Below are 23,853 nucleotides of genomic sequence, written 5' to 3'. Positions count from 1 at the left end.
TCAGAGCAGCAGTGTTTCAGGTGCAATAAGCCCCACCCACAGGCTTCTGCAGTGCAATTCAGAATTGCTGCTTTTTTTTCAGGCTGTGTGTGTATGGGGGCGCCTGAGAATGAATCTTAAAGTTGGATCTGAAATACTCCCAGATTCAGCACTTCAAATGAAAATGATAAAATTGGGCCCTGCATTTCTATTGACCTATTGCCTAACCTAATTTTCCATTCACTTTAGCTGTGGTTTCATATTCTCATAATTACCCATATCTAAGCTTAAAAAACTAGTCTTGGATCAACACGTCTCCCCTCAAATATAAAATTCAATCATATTATGATTGCTGCTACCTAGGTGTGCCTTCACACATTGTACAATCGACAATAGTTTCATGGTCATCAGTAGATTCTTAATTCCAGATTTTTTTTTTGTTGAATTCAAATTTCACCATCTGCCATAGCAGATTCAAACCAGGGTCCCCAGAACATTAGCTGATGTTCTTGCCTCCCCTGTATCCCGAAAACATACCATGAATTTCTCATCTAGGCTACTTTTATTCTGCAGATTTCTCCGCTCCAGGGTGGGATTTTCCCTGCCTCCTATGGCATGTTTCATGGAGGCAGCCTGCCATTGGAATTGCCTGATTCTGCCGCTGTCAATATCTTTTCCCGTTCTATACATCCATTGCTGCAGGAACACCTGCAGTGGGGGTTCACCTTTGATGGGACTGGAAGAACCTGATAAGTTCACATTTCTTCCTTTTATATTCCATCCTACCATGTGGATACTGTAACTTCTTGCCTTTATCATTTCTCATCTCCACCCAAACCGATTCTATATTCTTGTTTCATAAACTTAGGTCATCTTTCTCTATTGTGCTTCCATCATTAATTAACAGAGATACCCTTCCATCTTTCTCCCAGCTTCCTTTCCTTCCTAAATGCCATGTACCTTTCGATATTCAGATCTCAATCTATGTCATTGTGCAGCCATGTCTCTGGAATGGCTATCAGATTATATTTATCCATTTCTATTTACACTGTCAGTTCATCTGTTGTGCTTACATCACTGTAATTACTTAAGACAACTTCAAGATGATCATTTTGAAGCAAAACTATGTATGATTCAGGGAAAGAACATTAGAGTGATTTTATTTCCAATGAAATGTCAACAGTATTCATTGTCTACTCATTGTCTGTGATATCACAGTACCTCTTTATAACATCACAAGGCAACTTAATACATTTGTGTCTAATATATCAAATTAACAAACTTTTATTAAAATTGCTAATTAATTCAGTGGTTACTTTTGTTTGAACAGGAATGTGATGAGCAATATTCTATAAATAGGATCATATACACAGTTTTCTTATAAAACACAAAATTCTCTTTTCCAGTTCAAGGTCAATATTATGTAAGAACTCACCAGCCATTAAGTCAAAAATATTTATTTTGAATGATCTCTGCCCCATCCAGTTATTTTGCAGCATATTTTTCAATTAATTCCCTTTTCGAAAAACAGAATTAATTTATATTGTATACTTAGAGTATCTTTTCTAGAACTTGCACCATACATAGAAAATAGGAGCAGGAGGAGGCCATTTGTCATTCATTATGGTCATGGCTGATCATCCAACTCAATCCTACTTTCTCCCCATAACCTTTGATCCCATTGGCCCCAAGTGCTATAGAAAACCTATTGCTCATTGTGCTAAAAAAGTGGGAATAGAACCAATGGCCAGGGAATTTTCAGTTCTAATGACTGAAGACTGTTTGTATTTATTGTACTGTAACAGTGAAACCGACAAACTCAAATTCCGTAAGTTGCTGTCAGTAAATCCTTGCTCCTATGTAGAGGATGCTACTGAACTCCCGGCAAGTGGAAATCTATTCGAAATTACTGAATAGGGATTTGCCCTTTAATTCAGTAATGCCATGTTTAAAGCTACCAAACTCTACTAGTCAATATCTTTTCCGAAAAGGAAGGAAGCCTAAAACTAAAGGGCATAGGTTTAAGGTGAGAGGGGAGAGACACAAGTGTCCAGAAGGGCAATTTTTTTCACACAGGGTGGAGAGTATCTGGAACAAGTTGCCAGAGGTAGTAATAGGGGTGGGTACAATTTGGTCCTTTAAAAAGTATTTAGACAGTTACATGGGTATGATGGATATAGAGGAATATGGGCCAAATGCGGGCAATTGGGATTAGCTAAGGAGTTTAAAAACAGGGGTGGCATGGACAATTTGGGCTAAAGAGCCTGTTTCACATGCTGTAAATCTCTGACTCTGTTAGAAATAGCTGCACCTTGTTAATAAGGTATAGCTGTATTTTTAATGGTATGGCCATAGCCACTACTGAAGAAACTCTCTGGTTCTGAAAAAAATTATACTTGTGACGGTATTTTTTTCCAATCCCACTTTTCTTAATATGATTTAAAAAAAGTTTATGAAATTTCAGTATTTCTAATATGCATCTGCCGACCTTTATTCTTTTATGAATTTTGCAGGAAACAATTTAATCTGCCCTTCATTTGCTGTTTATAAGAATTCTACAATGTGATCCTTCAAAGATAGGTCGCAACATTTTTTTCTTAAAGAAAACACATCTCAACTTCTTTGACTTTTCAGAAATTGATTGTATGTAATGTGGAACAAATTGTATTGCCACTATAGATAGTAACAGATTCCTGTGATTAAATGAGCAGGATTATACATTGTACTAGCAATGGGATATGAGACAGTAGAACATAGAACATAGAACATTACAGCGCGGAACAGGCCCTTCGGCCCACAATGTTGCGCCGACCAGTCTTATTTTTTTTAAAAAAAACATTGACCCACTAATCTAAACCAATCCCTTTTCGTCCATAAACCTATCCACCAATCTCTTAAACGCCCCCAAACTAGGCGCATTCACAACTGCAGCAGGCAGGGCATTCCAGTCCCTCACCACCCTCTGGGTAAAGAACCTGCCCCTGACATCCGTCCTATAACTACCCCCCCTTAATTTAAAGCCATGCCCCCTCGTGCTAGCTTTCTCCATCCGAGGAAACAGGCTATCACCATCCACCCTATCTAAACCTCTAATCATCTTATATGTTTCTATAAGATCCCCTCTTAGCCGCCTTCTTTCCAGTGAAAACAACCCCAAATCCCTCAGTCTCTCCTCATAGGACCTCCCCTGCATACCAGGCAACATCCTGGTAAACCTCCTCTGCACCCTCTCCAAAGCCTCCACATCCTTCCTGTAATGTGGGGACCAGAACTGCACACAGTACTCCAAGTGCGGCCGCACCAGAGTTGTGTACAGTTGCAACATGACGCTGCGACTCCTAAATTCAATCCCCCTACCAATAAATGCCAAGACACCGTACGCCTTCTTAACAACCTTATCTACTTGATTCCCAACTTTCAGTAGTCATATCCTATCTTGAGCACTCCAAGTTTTCCTGCCTACCCAATTGTAGGAAAGGGATTGTTACTATTTATTTGTGATCTCTATTAATTTGACCCAGTTCTTTATTGATTTTTTTTAAAAAAAAATTTCTATATTTGCAGTGTGCCTGTATCTCTCCCCTGATTAACGTGCTGTATGAATTTACCATTTGGCATACTTTTTGCTCTACATTCCAGGTCTAAGTCTTGACCAAGTGACAGTGTTCACTATCTCTTATTTTTTTCAAATATAACATTTTGAAATCAAGCTAATATTATTGAATGCTTAATGCAGAATATGGTTTGCCATGAATAAGCCGCTGAGTATTTTGTGTTATCCTAAATACTCTTGCTGGCTGGCACATGTAAGTTTTACACGCCATTTGTTTTATTGGTAATTATATTGCAAACAGTGTTTTATAATTCTGTGGCATGTAGTTGACGGTTGTTCATGGGATATGTGTGCTACCAAAACAGCCTCAATCAAACCACACACATTCTATAAAAAGTGAGCCAACAGATTTAGTCTATGCTTTTCTGAGATAATCACACAAGCGAATGATTCATGTCTGTGATTACTCTGCCTCGCTTTGGTCTTTTATGTGCACATTGGTGAGAACTTTGGACTTGAGATAGTGATTAACTGTGCTGCATTAAACGACTTCACTTTTCCTTACAAATTACTAATTACCCTGTATTTTGGAGATGGTTCTGTTAAATTTCCATGCAATTTTGATAAAAAGTTGGATTTAAATTTTTAATTCATAGAAGAAATTGTGAAAACCAACTGATTAGTGCAAACAATGTAATAATCTAATAGCTCTAAAACAGTTGTGTGCAGAGAAACTGCTTGTGCTTGTCTAAATAACCGAAGATCAACAATAGCCCATCAGCTGTGAAGTCTCTATGGACATCCATCAGGCATGGAAAATGCTATATAAAATAAGTAAATTAATTCCATTTCTTTACCTGACTATAACAGTCTTGGATCAGCTTGCTCTGATGAATTAAAAGATCAGAAAATATTTTCAGGCAACAGTGACTTTGATTTGGTTTACTCCACCCCTGTGTTTAGAAAGGACTGTTTGACAGCCATTGTGATTGCGCAGGCAAGCACAGGTTTCCGAACGATGGTCCTAAGCTTCTAGAGTGGGTCTGCAAGGGAGTGTGACTTGGTGTCCAAATTTCTATGGATTCCAATTAAAATATCTGCATTTCTGTCACAGAATGCAATTTTTAACAATCTTGACTATAATTTTCTTCTAAATAGCTGTCAGTGTTCCCGGGCTTGTCTCATCATTTCAATCTCACAGGAAAGATGTGAAATATATTACCATAATATATAAATATTATTAATATTACAATGTAGCTATACTGAGAATTTGTTCATGAGGCAGGAATGAGGGGAGGCAGTGGGGGTAATGGTACTATCACTGAACTAGAAATCCATAGACTTAGGGTACTACTCTAGGAATCCAGGTTCAAATCCCACCATGGTAGATGATGAAACTTGAATTCACTAGAAATCTAGAATTAAAACTCTAAAGATTATCATGGAACCATTGTCAGTTGTCACTTGGTGAACTAGATGGTTTTTTAAATGTCCTTTTAGGGAAGAAAATCTGCCATTGAAGCCAGACCCACAGAATCATCATTGACTCACAATTACCACTCAGTCCTAATCACTTCCTGTATCTGCATATTAACTTTGATTCACAGAAACACCCAGATTCCTAAAGTCAGAGAGTCAGGGAGACCTGCCCTTCAGCCCAACTTGTCCATGTTGCCCTTGTTTTTTTTGAAACCCTAAGCTAATCCCAATTGCCCGCATTTGGCCCATATCCCTCTATACCTATCGTACCTATGTAACTATCTACGGAGGTTAAAGCTGGTGATCTACTCTCTTGATGGTTTCAGGAGTGATGTGCGAATTGCCCAGTGACAGACACTTTCATTTTTCTACCTGGAGATTGCTCAGTGCCCCCTATAACTCAGATTAAGAACTCACTCTGGGGGCAACTGTGTATAGAAAAGAGCATGCAAGCTTTTGGATGAGCATTGATGGATTGAATTACCTTTCTTAACTTTATGACACAATGTGATAGCCTAGTCGGAGATACCCACATCCCGTGAGAGAATTTAAAAACAGTATGCTAGGAGTTAACTGAACTCTGTTGCTTTGTAATCAGGCAATTTGTAAAAGAGTTGGCACACTGTCCTTTCGTTCATTACAAGTTAATTATCCATCAAGAATTTTATGAAATGAATTGTGTCTGACCAATCATCTGAGATAAGCCTAGTGTTTTCAGATCTGCCCACTGTGTCATTAAAACCTGAAGAAAAGTACTTTTGAAGATATTTGATTATATAGTAAAATTTCAGAATTCTTATATTTTTCTTTTATAATTTAGATCTTCATTGAGTACTTTGGAGACCTTGAACAGGAGAGTATACGAGACAATTTTATTCTAATGTATGAGCTCCTTGATGAAATTATGGACTTTGGCTATCCCCAGATCACTGAAACAGCCATCCTGCAGGAGTAAGTATATTCAGCATAACCATTGCATTACATAAATAGAAAGCAGGAAAAAAACATTCTGTTTCTACACTTTTTTGAAGTTTTGAAGTTCTAATATTCTACACTACCCTCTTAGTTCACAATACTTCCAAAGTTTGTATCATTTGCATATTTTGAAATTATGTCTTGTAAACACCAAAGTTTAAGCCATGGGCAGAACAGGAGCACCACCACCCACCTCTGGGAAACTCCTTTATACTGTGGCAACTAGGAAACTTTCACAGTAACTTTGTTGCAATATTAATGTAAGCCTACATGTGATACTAATAAAACATTAACTTGTAAGTTTCAAACCTTCCTCCAGTCCGAAAAACATTCATTCACTGCCACTCTGTTTCCTGTCACTAGGCCAATTTTGTATCCATGATACTACTGTTCCTTTTATTCTATAAGCTCTAACTTTGCTCACAAGCCTGTATATGGCACTTTATCAAATGCCTTTTTTAAGTCCACGTATATCATATCAACAGCATTGCCTTCAACAGTTCGCTCCATTACCTCATCAATAAACTCAAACAAGTTGGTTAAGCATGATATACCCTTAACAAATCCATGCTGGCTTTCTTTAATTTACCCACATTTGCCCCTGTGACTCTTAATTTTGTCTCAAATTATTGTTATAAAACAGAGTCATGGAAGCTTCCTCAATAGTTAATTGACTGTCCTGTTATCGTATGCTTTATGGACTCTAGTGATTTTTCCTTGTACTGATGTTAGACTGACTGGTTTATAATTCCCTGTTGTTTCCCTCCCTCTTTTTATAAATAGTGGAGTTACATCTGCGACCCTTCAATTTGAGACTGTTCCAGAATCTACAGAATGTTGGAATATGACAACTAACATCCACTATTTTCTTGGCCTCCTCCTTTAGTGCTCTGAGATATAGACTATCAGGCCCTGGAAATCTATCAGCTTTCAGTCCCATTAATTTCTCCAACACTATTTTTCTAGTAATAATTTCCTTCAATTCCTCCTCCTCACCAGACTCTTGATTCCTTACCATTTCTGAGAAGACAGAATTAAAGTAATTGTTTAGATTGGGATGTGGAAGTGAAACAAGATGCAGTAAGCTAGGCTGTAAGTTTAGAAAAAAATAAACAAATTTGACTTGATTACATTGCCATCATAGAATCCCTACAGTGCAGATGGAGGCCATTTGGCCCATCAAGCCTGCACCTACCCAGGCTCTATCCCCATAACTGTGATAGTCTTCCTGGCACTAAAGGGCAACTTATTATGACCAATCAAGCTAACCAGCACATCTTTCAGACTGTGGGAGGAAACCACAGCACCCAGAGGAAACCCACTCCATTATATTTGCCCACTTTTTTTGCACTGTCCTCTTGCCTTATATTCCCCACCTATACTCCTCAGTCCTGCACTATGGCCTTTTGCATATTCTCTAATCCCCACTCCCACTGCAGCATCACAGAGCCTTCTGCAGCCTCAATCCTAATCCCTGAAACTTCCCAAATTGCTTTGTCTCTCCTCAATCATGTAAAAACCTTGCCAAAACTCAAACGTTAAATTTTCATCATAACCTTCTTAATCTCTGCACCTATGATGCTGCATCTTTTCACTTATTTATTCCTTTAACCTCCTCCCTCTTTCTTCTATAAAGTGTTTTGAGGCATTTTTAAATTAAAGGCACTATAAAGGCTAGTATTTTGGTAGTTGTTCTTTTTTGTTTGAAAATTTGTAAAAGCTTGTCTTTTCATCCTTTTATATGATTTGACAGATACATCACACAGGAAGGCTACAAATTGAAGCAGGGAGCACCTCGACCCCCAGCTGCTGTCACCAATGCTGTATCCTGGCGGTCTGAAGGAATCAAGTATCGGAAGAATGAACTCTTCATGGACATCATTGAGTCTATTAACTTCCTGGTTAGTCCACACTTTAGAAGGTAACCTTAGGTATACACTTGGATCAGTTGAATTATATGTCCAACATCACATGGTTAAAAGCTATTAACTGGATAAGAATAGGACATAAAAAAATGGGAATAGGAATAGGCCTTATGGTCCCTGCAGCCTGCTTTGCCATTCAATATGATCATGGCTCATCTGATCTTGGCCTCAATTTCACTTTCCTGCCTGTTCCCCATAATCCAAGAATCTGTCTATCTCGGCTTTGAATATCTTCAATGACTCAGCATTCACTGCTCTCAAATAAAGAATTCCAAAGATTTACAACCCTTTGAGAGAAGAAATCCCTTCTTATTTCCATCCTAATTGGGCAACCCTTTTTTCTGAAGCTATGCCCCTTATAACTAGATTCCTCCCTTCCTCCACCACTGAGTAAAAACTTCTTGTCAAAGCCCTTCAGGATCTTAAATGTTTCAATAAGATCACCTCTCAAGTCTTCTGAGCTCTTTTGGGTACAGTGCCAATGTGTTCAACCTTGTAAGACATCCCCAACGTCCTAGTGAACCTTCCTGGAACTGTCTCCAGGGCAAATATATCCTTATTTAATCAAGAAGACCAAAGGTGTACACCCTGTACAGTTGTACCATCCCCCTTTCAATAAAGGCCAACATTTAATTTGCCTTCCTTGCTGTAGCTAACTTTTGTGCATCATGTAGGAGTTTACCCAGATCTCTCTGACTTTCTCCATTGAAATAAGATTTCGCTTCTCTATTCATCCAAGCAAAACCTCACCTTTTTTTCACATTATCTGCCAAATCTTTACACTTAACCCATTCATATCCCTTTGCAGATTCTTTGTGTCCTCACAATTTATTTTCCCATCTATCTTTGTAGTACCAGCAAATTTGGGTACAATACACTCGTTCCCTTTCCTTCATTAATATAGATTGAAAATAATTGAGCCCCAGCAGTGACCCCATCAGTTGGAGTTTGCCAACCTGAAATGACTCAGTTATCCTGACACTGTTTTCTGTTAGTTAACCAAAGTAAGTTACAGAATCCAAGACAATGAAGTAATCTTTCCTGTGGCACCTAATCAAATGCCTCTTGGAATTCCAAATATATGTCTACTGGTTCCCTTATATCCACTGTGTTCATTACATTCTAAGGAACTCTCATTTCTTTCATGCAGTCAGTATGATTTTATAAACATCTTGCTACCATTTCCTTTATAATGTTCATAGTTTCCTTTTTCCCTCTATCATTGAAGATGGATATTGTATTTGCAGTTATCCAAGTACCATGATTCTGTTTGTTTTATAGCTCCAACCAGTTGGACTCACTCTTTTATCCCCACATGCGTCTCTCTCTCGGACTCCTCTTTTAATTCCCTCGCATTACTCCCTCGAGCATGTCATTTCTGATTGTTTTAAGTTCCATCCTTCCTTTTACCTGCAAATGTTCGAGTAATATTTAATGCTTTTTGTGATTCCCATAATGAAGACAGGTGCGAAATATTTGTTCAAAGTCTGCCATTTCCTGTTATCAGTTCACCAGCCTTATTCTTTAAGGGATCAACAAATATTTTAGCTACTCTTTTTATATACTCATAGAAGTTCCTTCCATCTAGAAACATAGAAACTAGAAACAAGAGTAGGCCATTCAGCCTTTCGAGCCTGCTCTGCCATTCATTTTGACCATAGCTGATCATCAAATTCAATATTCTGATCCCCTGCCTTCCCCTCATATCCCTTAATCACTCAAACCTCAGGAGTTATATCTAATTTCTTCTTGAAATCAAGACGTTTTGGCTTCAAATACATTCTGTGGTAGTGAATTCCACACATTCTGGGTGAAGAAATTTCTCCTCAACACAGTTCTAAAAGGTTTACCCCTTTATCCTCAAACTCTGACCACCTAGTTCTGGACTCCCCCACCACTGGGAACATTCTTTCTGAATCTACCCTGTCTAGGATTTTATAAGTTTCTATGAGATCTCCTCTCACTCTTCTAAACTCCAGTGAATATAATCCTAACCAACTTAGTCTCTCCTCATATGACAGACCTGCTATCCCAGAAGTCAGCCTGGTAAATCTTCGCTGTGCTCCCTCTGTAGCAAGGACATCCTTCCTCAGATAAGGACACCAAAACTACACACAATGCTCCAGGTGTGACCTCACCAGCACCCTATACAATTGCATCAAAACATCCCTATCCCTATACTCAAATCCTCTCCCTATGAAGGATAACATCCATTTCCCTTCTTTCCTGCCTGCTGTACCTGCACACTTACATTCAGCAACTGATGCATGAGGACCCCAAGGTCTCACTGAGTATACACTTGTCTCAATTTATTCCCATTCAAGTCATAATCTGTCTTCCTATTATTGCCATCAAAGTGGAAAGCCTCATATTGATTCACATTTATACTGTATCTGCCATACACATGCACAAAAGTCTGAAGTCATATACCAACCAACTGAAGAACAGCTTCTTTCCTGCTGCTGTCAGACTTTTGAATGGACTTAACTTGCATTAAGTTGATTTTTCTCTACACCCTAACTATGACTGTAATGCTACATTCTGCACTCTCTTGTTACCTTCTTAATGAATGGTATGTTTTGTCTGTATTGCATGTAAGAAACAATACTTTTCACTGTATATTAGTACATGTGACAATAATAAATCAAATCAAATGCCCACACACTCAGTCAAATCACGCTGCAGCATCTCTGCATCCCCCTCACACCTCACTCTTCCACCTAACTTTTTATCATCTACAAATTTGTAGATAATATATTCAGTTCCCTCTTCCAAATTATTAATATATAATATGAACAGTTGGGGTCCTAGCAGAGACCCTTGCAGAACCCCACTAGTCACTGACTGCCAATCAGAAAAAGACCCATTTATGCCAATACTTTGCTTCCTATCTGCTAACCAGCTTTCTATCCATCTCAAGACATTACCTGCAATCCCATATGCTTTAACTTTATATAGTAGTCCGTTATGTGAGACATTGTCCAAAGCCTCCTAAAAGTCTAAATAAACCACATCCACTTTACTAGTTACATCCTCAAAGAATTCCAATAGATTCGTTCGGCATGATTTCCTTCTGTAAATCCATGCTGACTTTGTCTGATTATACCAAGTGCAGAGTTATGAAATCCTTGATAATAGACTCTAGCAACTTCCCCAGTACTGATGTTAGGCTCATTGGTTTATAGTTCCCTGTTTTCTCTCTATCTCGCTTTTTGAATAGCGGGCTTACATTAGTTACTCTCCAATCTGTAGGAGCCAGTCCAGAGTCCAAAGAATTTTGGAAAATGACCAGCGATGGATCTACTATTTCCAGGGCCACTTCCTTTTTTTACTCATTCTTGGGACATGGGTGTCTCTGGCTGGCTGACATTTGTTACCCATCTCTAGTTGCTTGAGGGCAGTTGAGAGTCAACCACATTGCTGTGGCTCTGCAGTCACATGTAGGCCACACCAATATGGATGGCAGATTTCCTTCTCTAAAAGACATTAGTAATTCAGATGGGTTTTTTTCTGACAACTGACAATTGTTTCATGATCATCAGTAGATTCTTAATTCCAGATATTTTTATTATACTAAATTCCATATCTACCATTGGCTGTGGTGGGATTTGAACCCAAGTCTCCAGAACATTAGATGAAAGCAAATTACTGCGGATGCTGGAATCTGAAACCAAAAACAAAAATGCTGGAAAATCTCAGCATGTCTGGCAGCATCTGTAAGGAGAGAAAAGAGCTGATGTTTTGAGTCCAGAAGCTTTGGCAAAGGGTCAGCTCTTCTCTCCTCACGAATGCTGCCAGACCTACTGAGTTTTTTCAGCATTTTCTCTTCTGGACCCCAGAACATTAGCTGAGATTCTGGATTAATAGTCTTATGATAACATCACTGGGCCATCGCTTCCCCTATATATGTATCGCTTCATGAAATAGTCAAGAACAGGAGTGAAAATTAACATATCTCATTATGATGGTTTAGGACGGACAGAATATTTAGGAAAGGAAGAGAAAAAGCAATATGATGAAGAATGGAATGCTGTACACCAACAAGGTTCAGATTGAGTAGGTATGGTTAGTGATTAAAGACTGAAAATTACATTAGTGGAATTTCATTACAAAGCCACTAGTTGTAGGATGGAAATGGAAAAGGAAATCTGTAAAAAAAAAGGTACCAAATAAGACAATATTGGAGAAGACTGGAGTATATATAGTTAGGAGGAGGGTGCCAAATTGAGTTGAAAACTGGCTGAAGGAAGGAGATAGAAATTGGAGTTATGGCAATTTTTCACATTGATGCCCCCAGGGGAACATTGTGGAACCATTGTTGTTCCTTGTGTGTATCTATGATTTGGAACTGGAGAGAAGGCTTTCAGATTTGCTGATGGTATTTACAGATAGGAGGCTCAATAAATAATTCCAAATGGTTGTTTTTCTGTGTTACAATTACATAATGAATTTACAAAGGTCGTTACGCTTCCTGAGAAATCCTATAGCAGCATAGTTGAAACAACAGGAACTGTCCCATTCTGCGTGAATGCAAAATTAGAGATGTGTATTAAATTGTAATATTTATGAACATTGTAACGAGCTCCTTGACTCTAAAGGTGTGGATTTTTGCAGGTAAATGCTCGCAGCACTGTGATTCACAGTGAGATTCTGGGACAGATTCTGATGAACTGCTGCTTGAGTGGGATGCCTGAAGTCAGCCTGTGTTTTAATGACAATGCTCTATTCAATCAGAACCAAAGTAAGTACACACTCTTGGAATGAAGGAAAACGGTCAGTTAAAAAGCTGAGAACATCCTTAATAGCAACTTAGTTTCTTATTCTCATCCCTATTTAAATTGAAAGTCTTGTCAGATGAAATTGTTTATTTAAAGAAAAGTTTTAAGCTGATTTACAACATTTCATTCATGGATAAAATGAGTCAAGTGTGTCACTCCATATTAATATTAACTTTGTTGCTCCAAAGGAGAAAATGTTCATGTAGTGGACTTTGAAGACCTAAAATTCCATTCATGCGTCCGGTTGTCTCGCTTTGAAAGTGAGCGTGTCATCTCCTTCATCCCACCAGACAAAGACTTTGAACTGATGTCATATCGAATCACCAATCGAGTAAGATCTGAATAATTTTATTAATGTGTTATCCTGTATTATAATATCACAATATTTGATGAAATGAGTTCCCAAAGAAACACATCAGGAAGAGGAACTGGGCATGTTTAATTTTATTCATTTGTGGGATATTCCTGTTACTGTTTAGGCCACAATTTATTGCCCATCCCTAATTACCTTTTGGAAAGATGGTGGTGAGCTGCCTTCCTGAACTGCTGCAGTCCATGTTGTGTAGGTACACCCATAGTGCTGTTTGGAAGGAGTTCCAGGGTTTTGACACAGCAATGGTGAAGGAATGTCAATATGTTTCCAAGTCAGAATGTTGAGAGGCTTGAAGGGGAACTTCCAAGTGGTGGTGGTGTCATGTATCTGCTGCTTTTATCCTTCTGGATGGTAGTCGTTGTGGTTTGGAAGGTGCTGCCTTAAGAAGCCTTGTTAAGTTCCTGCAATGCATTTTGTAAATGGTAATTATTGCTGCCACTGTATGCTAGAGATGCTGGAAGTGAATGTTTGCGGATGGGGTTCCAATTAAATGAGCTGCTTTATCCTGGATGGTGTTGAGCTTGTATGAGTATATGACTTGGACATGGAGATTAAATGTAATATTTCCAAATTTATAAATGACTTAACTAGATGGAACTGTGAGTTAAGGAGAATGCATTTCATAACTCTTAATCTTGCACAAATAAACATTGAGACATTTACAAAAGCGACAACAAAAAGAACTTGCTATAACCACTTAAAAGATGCCAATTGCTTAGCCCAGTTTTCAAAATAGATCTCCCTACAGAGTTGAGCCTTTAATGAGTCTGTATAAGATGAGATACATAATGAGGACAGGGGTAAGAACTCTCAGTAGAGCTGGTGGAAAATTTGTAAATAGATTTTTTTTTCCCCTGAGCAATTCTACACATATGATTGTTAGTATAAGGTTCATATATTACGTGCACTGGATAAATGGGCATGGGAGTTGTGAAGAATCATGGGATGGGCGGTGGGGCTTCAGTTTAAATTGGGCTCTGTGGGGCCTTGGAGATGGTAGGAGGTGGGGGGCATGAATTGGTGTGGGGGTGTGATTGATTAGAGACAGAGGGGCTAACTGTCTTTAATACTACTGGAATGAAGTCCCGGAGAACTGAGGTAGGCAGTCTAACCCGCCTGCCTCTGCAGTTGGCCACTCCTCTGACAGCCAACTATCTGCTTCCAGAATTGAAGAGCCCAACTCCATCCCAAACCCGCCACATCATGGAGCAAAAATAATTGAATTCAGGGGCCTTTCTATTGAGATGGGTCCAGTGAGTTGGGAGATTTCCTGATTCGTGCTCCCTACCTTGTAATGAAAATTAGCCTTGGTCTTTCAGTAATTACACGGATCATTCTGGAAGCGTTTACTTTGTTTCAAAGGTACGCCAGAAGGAATGAAAGCTTTTGTGCATAAAAGAAAAATTGCAGTTCTTAGTGTTCATAATAAAAATTCAATTACAGAGATTCATTTAATTGCATAATGTTTAAGTTATAACAGTACTGACCATGTTATACACATATCTGTTAAGGTCAAACCCTTTCTATTTGTTGAAGCAAATGTGCAGCGATTCACACACAGCAGAATGGAGATCACAGTAAAGGTAAGGAATGGAGTAGAAAGACAGGGAATCATCTATTTGTGGCATTTACTGGATGCTTTAGTTTCTTTTTACTGTATATAAAGCACAATGCAGGAGAGTCTGTCTGTATAAAAAAACTAATCGTTAAATATTCTGTTAAAATAGGAAAACTAATTCTGTTCACTATTTTTCTTTCCTTTCTCATGCACTATTCCCTGGTTAAGTAAGTTGACGTGAGCTATTTCCAGCTGTCTTCCAATCTTATTCAAAGAACAGAACATGAAAGATCTGGAATTTGTATTCTAACTTTTACTGTGTAGCTCAATATAGGATTAGGTTTCCTTAGTTATTGCATCTTTCGCTATTAGTTTCAGTGAGCTACTACTACTCACCATTAGCCAAAATCCTTCAGCTGTATTATGTCCTGTAGTGAAAAACCGTCTAATTAAACTCCTACTGTTTATGTCTCCTTGCCAGCCTCTTTGGCCATTTAAGTGCCATTTGCTACTCCTGTTGAACAATGTTCCATGTGTACCTCCAATACATCATTTTAGAGATCGCTATCCAACTAAACCTAAGTGGTACATATCTGTTTCAAGACAATGCCCCCAGATCTGATTTACAGTTCAGCCTCTGCTTCTTTCAGCAAGAGTAATTGGATAGCAGTCAGAGGAAAGAAACTCATTAAAAATTATCTTCCATAGCCCAGGAGACTGGCATGAATTGTTACAATCCCAAAGTAACTTTTAAAATGAAATTCAAACTTCCAGTTAACAGCCAAAAGAAGGGCAAACTAAGATTTCATGTTTTAAAATGTTTACTGCAACAACAAAGTAAAAGCACTATAGACTAAACATCATCCCAGTAGGCAGTTTATATGTCTACAGAATGGAATTCCACCCTTCTAATTTCAAAAACAGACTATACTTGAAAATGTCCTTTTACATAGACATTCAATTTTTGAAGAATCAATCCAAAATCATTCTGAGCTCCTGAAGATTTATTCCTGTTCTTCTATTTCATTTTATGCAATCTTGGAATTGTGCTTAGATTCCTACAATGTAGAAGGAGGCCATTCGGCCCATTAATTCTGCACCGACCGCAATTCTACCATGGCACTATCCCCATCACTCCATGTATTTACCCTAACTAGTCCCCCAGATGCTAAGGGGCAATTCAACATGGCCAATCCACCTAACCTGCACATCTTTGCTTGTGTTATATTGTCTTTTGGTTCCCAGATGTTGGTAATAAAGCATTGACTCAGGCCATAATTCTCTGATGTTGTACTCCCAGTCACCATGGTTGGCAGGAATGGAGGATTTGGTGCATGGCCAAATCTCCATTCACAACAGCAGGACTGGAAAATCCCAGTAGTGGATGAGATCAAAGTTTTCTGACCCTTATCTTTTAACTTTCGAAGCTGCCCGGTACAAAACAAAGACAGATTTGAATGGGTTCTATTACACATCACATCAGTTTCTGGTGCAGCTGTAAAATGTGGCCTCCTGAAACACTTGCACATAACAATTAGTTCTTAACTATTTCATTCTTTGCTATATCCTGACATTTGTAGATAGTTTGTGATTTATTGTAGCGCTGTCTTTTACAGTTAGGTTTTCGTTTACCTGAAACTTTCCCTGTTGCCCAAGCTAGTTGATTCTTCCAGACTTGTTTTAACTTCTCTCATATTTGGTTTTTTCAATCCAAGCATGTCTTTCACCCATATTCCCACACAGGGAACCGTAGAGTATTTTCTAGCTTCTAGCTTTTTTCCTCTCTCCTGGATCTAGGCATTTTTAAAAAATCTCTGATATTCTAGTAAAACCTCATAATTTTTTATTTAAAAAAGGCCGCCACAAGCTTCTTCCTCATGACAAAGTGAAGCATGTTAGCCTTGTATCCAAGTAGAAATTCTGATTACATATTCTTGACCACCAACTCTCTTTCATCTTAAAAGTAAATGGACAATTTACAGCGGAACTGTTTACAACTCAGTATTCCCAACATCTTCCAGGGACTTTGGAGGTGCTCAGTTCCCACTGTTGACACATGAGCTGCTGCCATTGTTTCCAAGCGTAAACACCTTGCATTTTCTTCTCAATAAAACAATCTAAGCCTTCTTTTGACCTATATCAAACCATCTGGGTTTACCATCAGGCAAACTTCAGAACAGAACACATGACTCCCTTTATTTAACCCAAAATTTAAAAGTACAATCCCAAAACATAATCTTATGATTGAGGTTTTATCATGCACGAAACTGAGTAACTCATTCAGTACAGACAAGGAATTCAAACTAGGAATCTTTATTAGTTTGTGAGGGTTAATGCCACGCCAAGCATCGTGTTACCCCCGAACGATCAAAGCAGTTCCGCATCCAGCAGTAACAAATATAATGCAGAAGAAGGAACGTCCTCTCTAGTTGTGTGTGTGTGTCTATTATTTAATAGGTTAAAGGACAGTTTAAAGAGCGCTTGACGGCCACAGATGTTGCCATCATCATCCCTGTTCCCAGTGATGCCTCATCTCCAAAATTCGGCACAGCTAAAGGCTATGTGGAATGGGTACCTGAGGACAGTGTTATCATCTGGTCTATAAATACAATTAAAGTAAGTTCAATGTAAAACCTATTACCTATCACTTTGGTGAGTTCATTGGAGAGCAATTGAATGGCTGACCATGGATGGTTATCATTATAGTGCCGTAGAATGTTTAAACTGATACACTTGTGCCTTTATCCCTCAATTCAGGAAGTATTCTAGCATTAAGGATACCCAAGATTATTGAATTTGTTTCATTTCAGACATTATCCACAAATTATCTTAATGTACTTAAGTTAATTTTATACAAAAATGCCTAGCCATTCCATTAGTGGCAGATGTAAGGTTAATAAGAATAGCCAGAGTTGACTCTTCCTTCCATTTCTTTCTTCATTTTGGGGAAGGACCTGGTGTCTGTGACTTTCCCTGGTGGTAAAACTGAAATTCATATCTTGCCATGTGAGGAAAAGATGGATATAAACTTTCACCCTACAACTCCTGAGCATTGTCCTAACCCACTGTCCTCAATCCTACACTTTTTTAGTAGTACAAATCTCATTTTTTGGGGTACTAGAGGGGGTTTAGTGGCACAGTGGGTAACTGCACTGTATATGAGCCAGAAGTTCCAGGTTCAAATCCCACTCAAGGACTTGATGGTCAAGGAAGGTACAGCTAACAAGTTGAATATCAATCTGAAAAATCCTTCCAACATGGCTGGCGGGAAGAGCGGGAGAGACTCCTGATCAGAAATGATTGATGTGGAGTGGCGTCCCTCAAGCTATAAGCCTCTGGTGACTTGTTCCAGGAAAAACCTCACTATGGAAACAGATGCTTTGTGCATCACTAGGTGTGGGAAGAGAAACAACAGATTTAATTTAAAATTAGGGTATGTTGACATTTGAGAGTCAACTAATATTGAATTAAAACCTTAGTTATTGTAAAAGCTTTCAAAAAGATTTCAGTTGTGCTGCCACTTCTGTAGTACTGACTGTGGTCCTTGCTATGTTGTCATGCTGAAGCTATGCATCCAGAAAAGTGTTATATGGCTGCTGATCTCTATTGAGCTGTGAGAAGTACACAAGCTGCAACAAACCATTACCAAAGTATTTACTCAACTATTGACTTTCACCACAAGACCTTGGTTTCATTGACAGTCCTTGCTGATTCAGAAAAAGTCTCCATTAACAATTTCCATTAACAATTGTAGCAGATAACCTGAAGTGGGGCCAATGCTCTTCTGTGTGCATTTAATTAAAAGTTTCTGACTGTCTTGACAGCAATCAATAGTGTGCATTAGTAAGTAGAATCAGTCATTCCCTGTTAAATGTGTTTTATTATGTATGTTCCTCCAACATGTAAACCCTGTATTATTTATGAGGGCATAAACTATTTCAGTTTTTTGCCCACAGTGCCCTGTATCTCAGGGCAATACCACACAACACAAATGATAGGTCAGATCTCTGTCAATGCTCTGAGCTAGTATTTCAGTGTATTAATAATACATAAAATCAATCTGAGAATGTTTTCCTCTTTTCCTGTAACCAATAGTGAAGCTCATAGCATCATATTTGAAATTGGAAACCCTGTAGTACTAATGGGAGAAGAATTAATTTATCATCTTTACCACTCTTCCAGTGTTAAATGTTGTATTCCAGTGTCCTGCACCACCATGTAGCTTCCATTATTAAAACTAGTTTTCAAACTGGGACTTAATATTTAATTTTGGGAAGGCTGAAGCCATTGTATTTGGCCCCCAACACAAACTCTATATCGAACTGCCATTTCCATCCTTCTCTTGTTGACAACTCTCTGAAGCTGAGCTGGTTCTTTCACGACCTTGGTGTTGTGTTTGACTCTGAAATGAGCTTCTGACCACATTGTCCCTCCATCGCTAAGACTATCTAATTTCACCTCAGTAACATTACGGACTCAACTCATCTGCTGCTGAAATCTTTATCTGTTCTTTATATTACCTCTAGATTGATATTCCACCACTCTGCTAATCTATCTCTCTTCCTCCATCCTACAGAAACTTTCAGTCACCAAAACAATGCCGCTCATTTCTTGCATAAAACCTCATTCACCATCACCCTTGTGCTTTCTGACCTATGCTGGCTCCTAGTCTAATCACATCCCAATTTTAAAATTCTGCTCCTTGTTTTCAAATCCCTACATGACCTTACCCTTTCCTATCTCTGTCATCTCCTCCTACCCTACAAGCCTTCAAGACCATATTGCTCTTCCAATTCTGGCATCTTAGTACACAATTCCACAATTGGGTTGTACAAATCCAAGTCAAGTCTTTGGGTTTCTGGGTTTTCCCTTGATAAAAACATTTTCTTAAATTTTTAGCAGCATATAATGTATTATTATTGTTATTGCATTGTTGCTTAAGGGAGGGAAAGAATTTACAATGAAGGCACATGTGGGACTGCCAAGTGTGGAGGCGGAGGAACCTGAAGGAAAACCTCCAATCAGAGTGAAATTCAAAATCCAATACATGGCAGCATCAGGATTGCAGGTACAGTTTGTTCTGACTTAATCATTGACCAGTCTCTGATTTTTACCATTCTGATCCCCCTCTCCGTATTGGAGTAACGACATGGATTTAGTTAATGCTCATTTAATGTCTTTCTAAAAAGAGCTGAATGAATGTCTCAAATTCAAATGGCATTGATGGAAGTACTGATGGAAATGATCAGACGTTGTTTGCAAAATGAAGCATTCTAAGCTGGGAAACATATAACAGGGAAACATTACCAACCGAGGATGTGTTGCATACAATGTAATTAATGTTAGCAATGTCTTTCAGAATCCTGCTTATCTGGAGGGTGGAGAGTGAGGGAGCAACTGAGAAGGAGGCAAAGTGTTTCAAAACCTTTCCATAATTTTGTTGAGTAACATCCATGGCAGTGCAGCTTTGGTAGTTTGGAAGCTGAAAGCTTGATTGGCTGAGTGTCTCCCCACCTTCATGATTCCCTCGGTTTTACAACAGCCACGTAAACTTGCATTTTTTAAAATATATATAATCACCCAGTAAGTTAGACAAATGAGAGGTGGCAGAATTTAAAGATGATGATGTGCAGGTTAGATGGGTTGGCCATGCTGAATTGCACCTTAGTGTCTCAAGATATGTAGTATAGGGAAATCAGTGGGCTAAATGCGTGGGGTTACAGGGACAGGGCCTGAGTGGTTGGTCTGTCAGAGAGTTGGTGCAGACTCAATGGGCTGAATGGCCTCTTTCGGCATTGTAGGGAGTCTGAGTCTATGAGGATCTTAATATTGGCAGGCTAGAATATTGGGAGCCAGTGGAGCTGAGAGAGGATGAGGATGATGGGCAAGTGAGATTTTGAGTAACACAGAACTTGCTGGCAGCCACTGGATTAGCTGGGAAATTTCTGGAGTAGAAATGAGGAGTGGCAATGAAAAATTGATCTTTAGGGTAATGAAAGCGTGGATGAGGTTTTGTGCAATTAAGGAAAAAGGGGAAATGGTGTAAGCAAGCATTATTCTGGAGATGGATGAACTTAGCTTAAGGGACCAGACATGAAATAGAAAGCTTACTTTATAGAGTACATCTACTTTCCTTTTTTTTTACTCGTTTAACTGGACCATAGAGAGACGATTGTCATATTCCAGTGAAATATAGAGTCCCTGGCACTTGGTGTGAAGCTAAATTACTTCAGATTTCTCATGAGCCAAATGTTGCCTTCAAAAAGATGGAGTTTGAGATTTGACTTCAAATTCTGACCATCTCTCTCCTATTTAAAGATAATGTCGGGAGCCAAAGATGAATCCATGTTCAGTTGAGTCCGTTCTTTATTCAGCTTTGGAATCTGGGTCAGAATCTAGTCTAGATTGAGGGAAGAAATATTCTTTATCTTCTCATTCTCTCCCAAGTGGAGACAATAAGAAGATAAAGAATATTTTTTTTCTGTTTTCCTTATTTTTGTTTTCCCTTGCTTACCTTTTCTTTAACACCCTCTCTCTAATTATACCCAAAATAAATTGGCTTTGTGAGTCACCACCCAGCAAAATGGAGTGTGTCCAGGAATTAACAATCAATCTCAAAAGATCATAACAATAGTTGGTGTGAGAAATGGAAATATTGTTAGTGGTGAAAATAGGAGGTGTAGTTCTGCGTGATTATATCTTGGCTCTATTTTATGGAAAACTGTTTCTTCAAACACATGAGCTTAGGTTTGTCAGGTTTGGGAGAGTCTCCAAAGATGCACCGGGGAATCCCTCTTGGAAGTTCCCAGGAATGGCTTTCTATGACAATTGTCTAGAAGTGCTGATTTCTCCTGGACAATTGGAACCATCTGACAAAGCGATTTAAATGACTAACTTTGGACGATTTTACAAGTTTTACACCAAAAATTACTCTGAAAGAATTAGAAAAATTAGAATCACTTCTAGCTTCCCAGACCAAGCCCCACATAGGGAACCCCATACATCCCTGCCCCAACTAAGCACCCAAACCCCCACGGTATCACTCCTTCTCAACAACCCCATCCCAAACTGACCAGACATCCCCAGCTAAGGTCCGAACCCCCACATTCTATTCTCTTGCCTTCTCCCTGGTCTGTTGCTTTCAATGGGATATTGAAATTCACACTGCTTTACAGTAACTAGCGCTGTAAAGAAGGGTTGCTTTTGCCTTTCGCTGCTGGAGACAGATGTGTTTCATTGCCTGAGTCAGGAACGCAGGGCAAGACAAGTGTGTTCAAATTAAATGCAGGTAGAGTGTGGCAATCCACCACAAATTGTCGCTCTGAGGAGGTTATAAGAACATAAGAACATAAGAAATAGGAGCAGGAGTAGGCCATCTGGCCCTTCGAGCCTGCCCCGCCATTCAATAAGATCATGGCTGATCTGTCGTGGCTCAGTTCCACTTTCCCGCCCTCTCCCCATAACCCTTAATCCCCTCTCTTATCAAAAACCCATCAACCCGCTTCTTAAAAATATTTAGCGAGGCAGCCTCCACCACTTCAACGGGCAGAGAATTCCAGAGATTCACCACCCTTTGAGTGAAGAAGTTCCTCCTCAACTCCGTTCTGAACTGCCCCCCCTTTATCTTGAGGCTGTGCCCCCTAGTCCTACTGTCTTTTTTGAGCGGGAAGAGTCTTTCCACCTCTATCCTATCCATCCCATTCATCATCTTATACGTCTCAATGAGATCTCCCCCATGATTTTTCTTTGTAACTGCTGTCCAACACTGATCAGATTTTTAATGTTTGACAAGTATTATATATCACATCAAACAAGAACCCAAATAACAGTTTCATTATTTTTATAGATCAAATATGTACGAATAATTGAAAAGTCCACCTACCAGGCAACATCCTGGGTTAGATGCCTAACGAAAAGTGGAGGTAATAATTTATTACGTAACTGTAAGTCTGAGCATTTGAAAATGTTTGGTGGCAAGGTTGGAGCTCTGTGCTGAATAACCTGCAACAATGGATATCAATTTAATGGATGTGTTGAGTTTCTCTTTCTAACCGTGTCACTATAGACAACACCAGTAAGATCAAATATACCCACAGGAAGAGAGTGTGAATCAGAAACGAGCTAATCCTGTTCTTTCTCTACACCCTGCTATGACTGTAGCACTATATTCTGCACCCCCCCTTTCCTTCTCCCCTATGTACTCTCTGAATGGTATGCTTTGTCTATATAGCGCAAGAAACAATACTTTTCACTGTATACCAATACATGTGACAATAATAAATCAAATCATTTACACTCTCAACAATCAAGTAGCCAAGTAGCTAAGTGGCTATGTGGCGACTACATAGTTTTCCTCTCTCTTCAGGAAACTGTAAATAGGTGCTCAACCCGTTCTCAGTAAGGAGAGAGATGTATTGGACTATCTTCAACAAGAGGAAAAACTAAGCATCTCCCTTATTATACAATGGCACTCCCATCAACGAATCCCCTGTAATCAACAGCGTGGGGCTTACCACTGACCAGAAACTAAACTGGGCAGTCTTAAAAATACTGTAGCCACAAAAGCAAGTCAGGGTAGAAATTCTGTGAAAAGTTACGTAAGTCATGTTATAGTCGTAGTCACGTGGGTAATAAATACTGGCCCAGCCAGCAACGCCCACTTCCCAAGAAAGAATAAATAAAAAGCATTCCTCATGAGATGAAGACGAGACCTTAAACTAATTGTGGCATTTGCCTGTTCAAATGAACATGAAATGTTTCATAGCACCCTTTGAAAAGCAGGGATGTTCTCAAGTGTCTGGGACATCATTTATCCTTTACTCAATGGTCAGTTATGTCATCATTTGTAGCATCTTGTTGTATGCAAATTGGTCATTAAACTTGCCTACATAATGATGACTGTACTTCAAAAGTAATTAACTGGATGTGAAGCACATTGTGATGTCCTGAGGGTGTGAATGAAACTGTTTCCTTCTTTCTCTTTAGATTTCCAAATTCGGACTTAAAGTGTGCTTTTGCTTAATGCCACTTAATGCAGAAGATTAAAAGTATTTTTACTCTCAACATCATTCGCAAGAATGCAATGAAAAATGAAGGAAACCTCAGTATGTGATTGTCAAGACTCCAGTGCGCAGTAAATTCACAATTGGAACTGGAACATTTTTCGTTGAATTTTGGAATGACAAAATGGGAGCTGGTAGTGTTGCAGTATTGCCATTGAACTAGTAATCTGG

At 38.9% G+C, this 23,853-nt stretch overlaps 1 protein-coding gene across 1 annotated transcript in view; it reads left to right on the top strand.

Moving 5' to 3' along the window:
- Positions 1-23,625, top strand: part of LOC145348346 (AP-1 complex subunit mu-1-like) — a 28,361-nt gene extending 4,736 nt beyond the window's left edge. The window contains exons 4-12 of the mRNA XM_080196555.1: positions 5,832-5,962; positions 7,740-7,887; positions 12,526-12,652; positions 12,878-13,020; positions 14,574-14,645; positions 17,078-17,236; positions 19,563-19,688; positions 22,467-22,542; positions 23,606-23,625. Coding sequence (XP_080052681.1) covers positions 5,832-5,962; positions 7,740-7,887; positions 12,526-12,652; positions 12,878-13,020; positions 14,574-14,645; positions 17,078-17,236; positions 19,563-19,688; positions 22,467-22,542; positions 23,606-23,625 — 1,002 coding nt within the window. The remainder of the gene's footprint in view (positions 1-5,831; positions 5,963-7,739; positions 7,888-12,525; positions 12,653-12,877; positions 13,021-14,573; positions 14,646-17,077; positions 17,237-19,562; positions 19,689-22,466; positions 22,543-23,605) is intronic.
- Positions 23,626-23,853: the final 228 nt, after the last annotated feature.

This window comes from Carcharhinus amblyrhynchos, chromosome 9, assembly GCF_965287045.1.
Source record: "Carcharhinus amblyrhynchos chromosome 9, sCarAmb.v2.hapA, whole genome shotgun sequence".
Lineage (NCBI taxonomy): Eukaryota > Metazoa > Chordata > Chondrichthyes > Carcharhiniformes > Carcharhinidae > Carcharhinus > Carcharhinus amblyrhynchos.
This window is presented reverse-complemented; position numbering and strand designations above follow the sequence as displayed.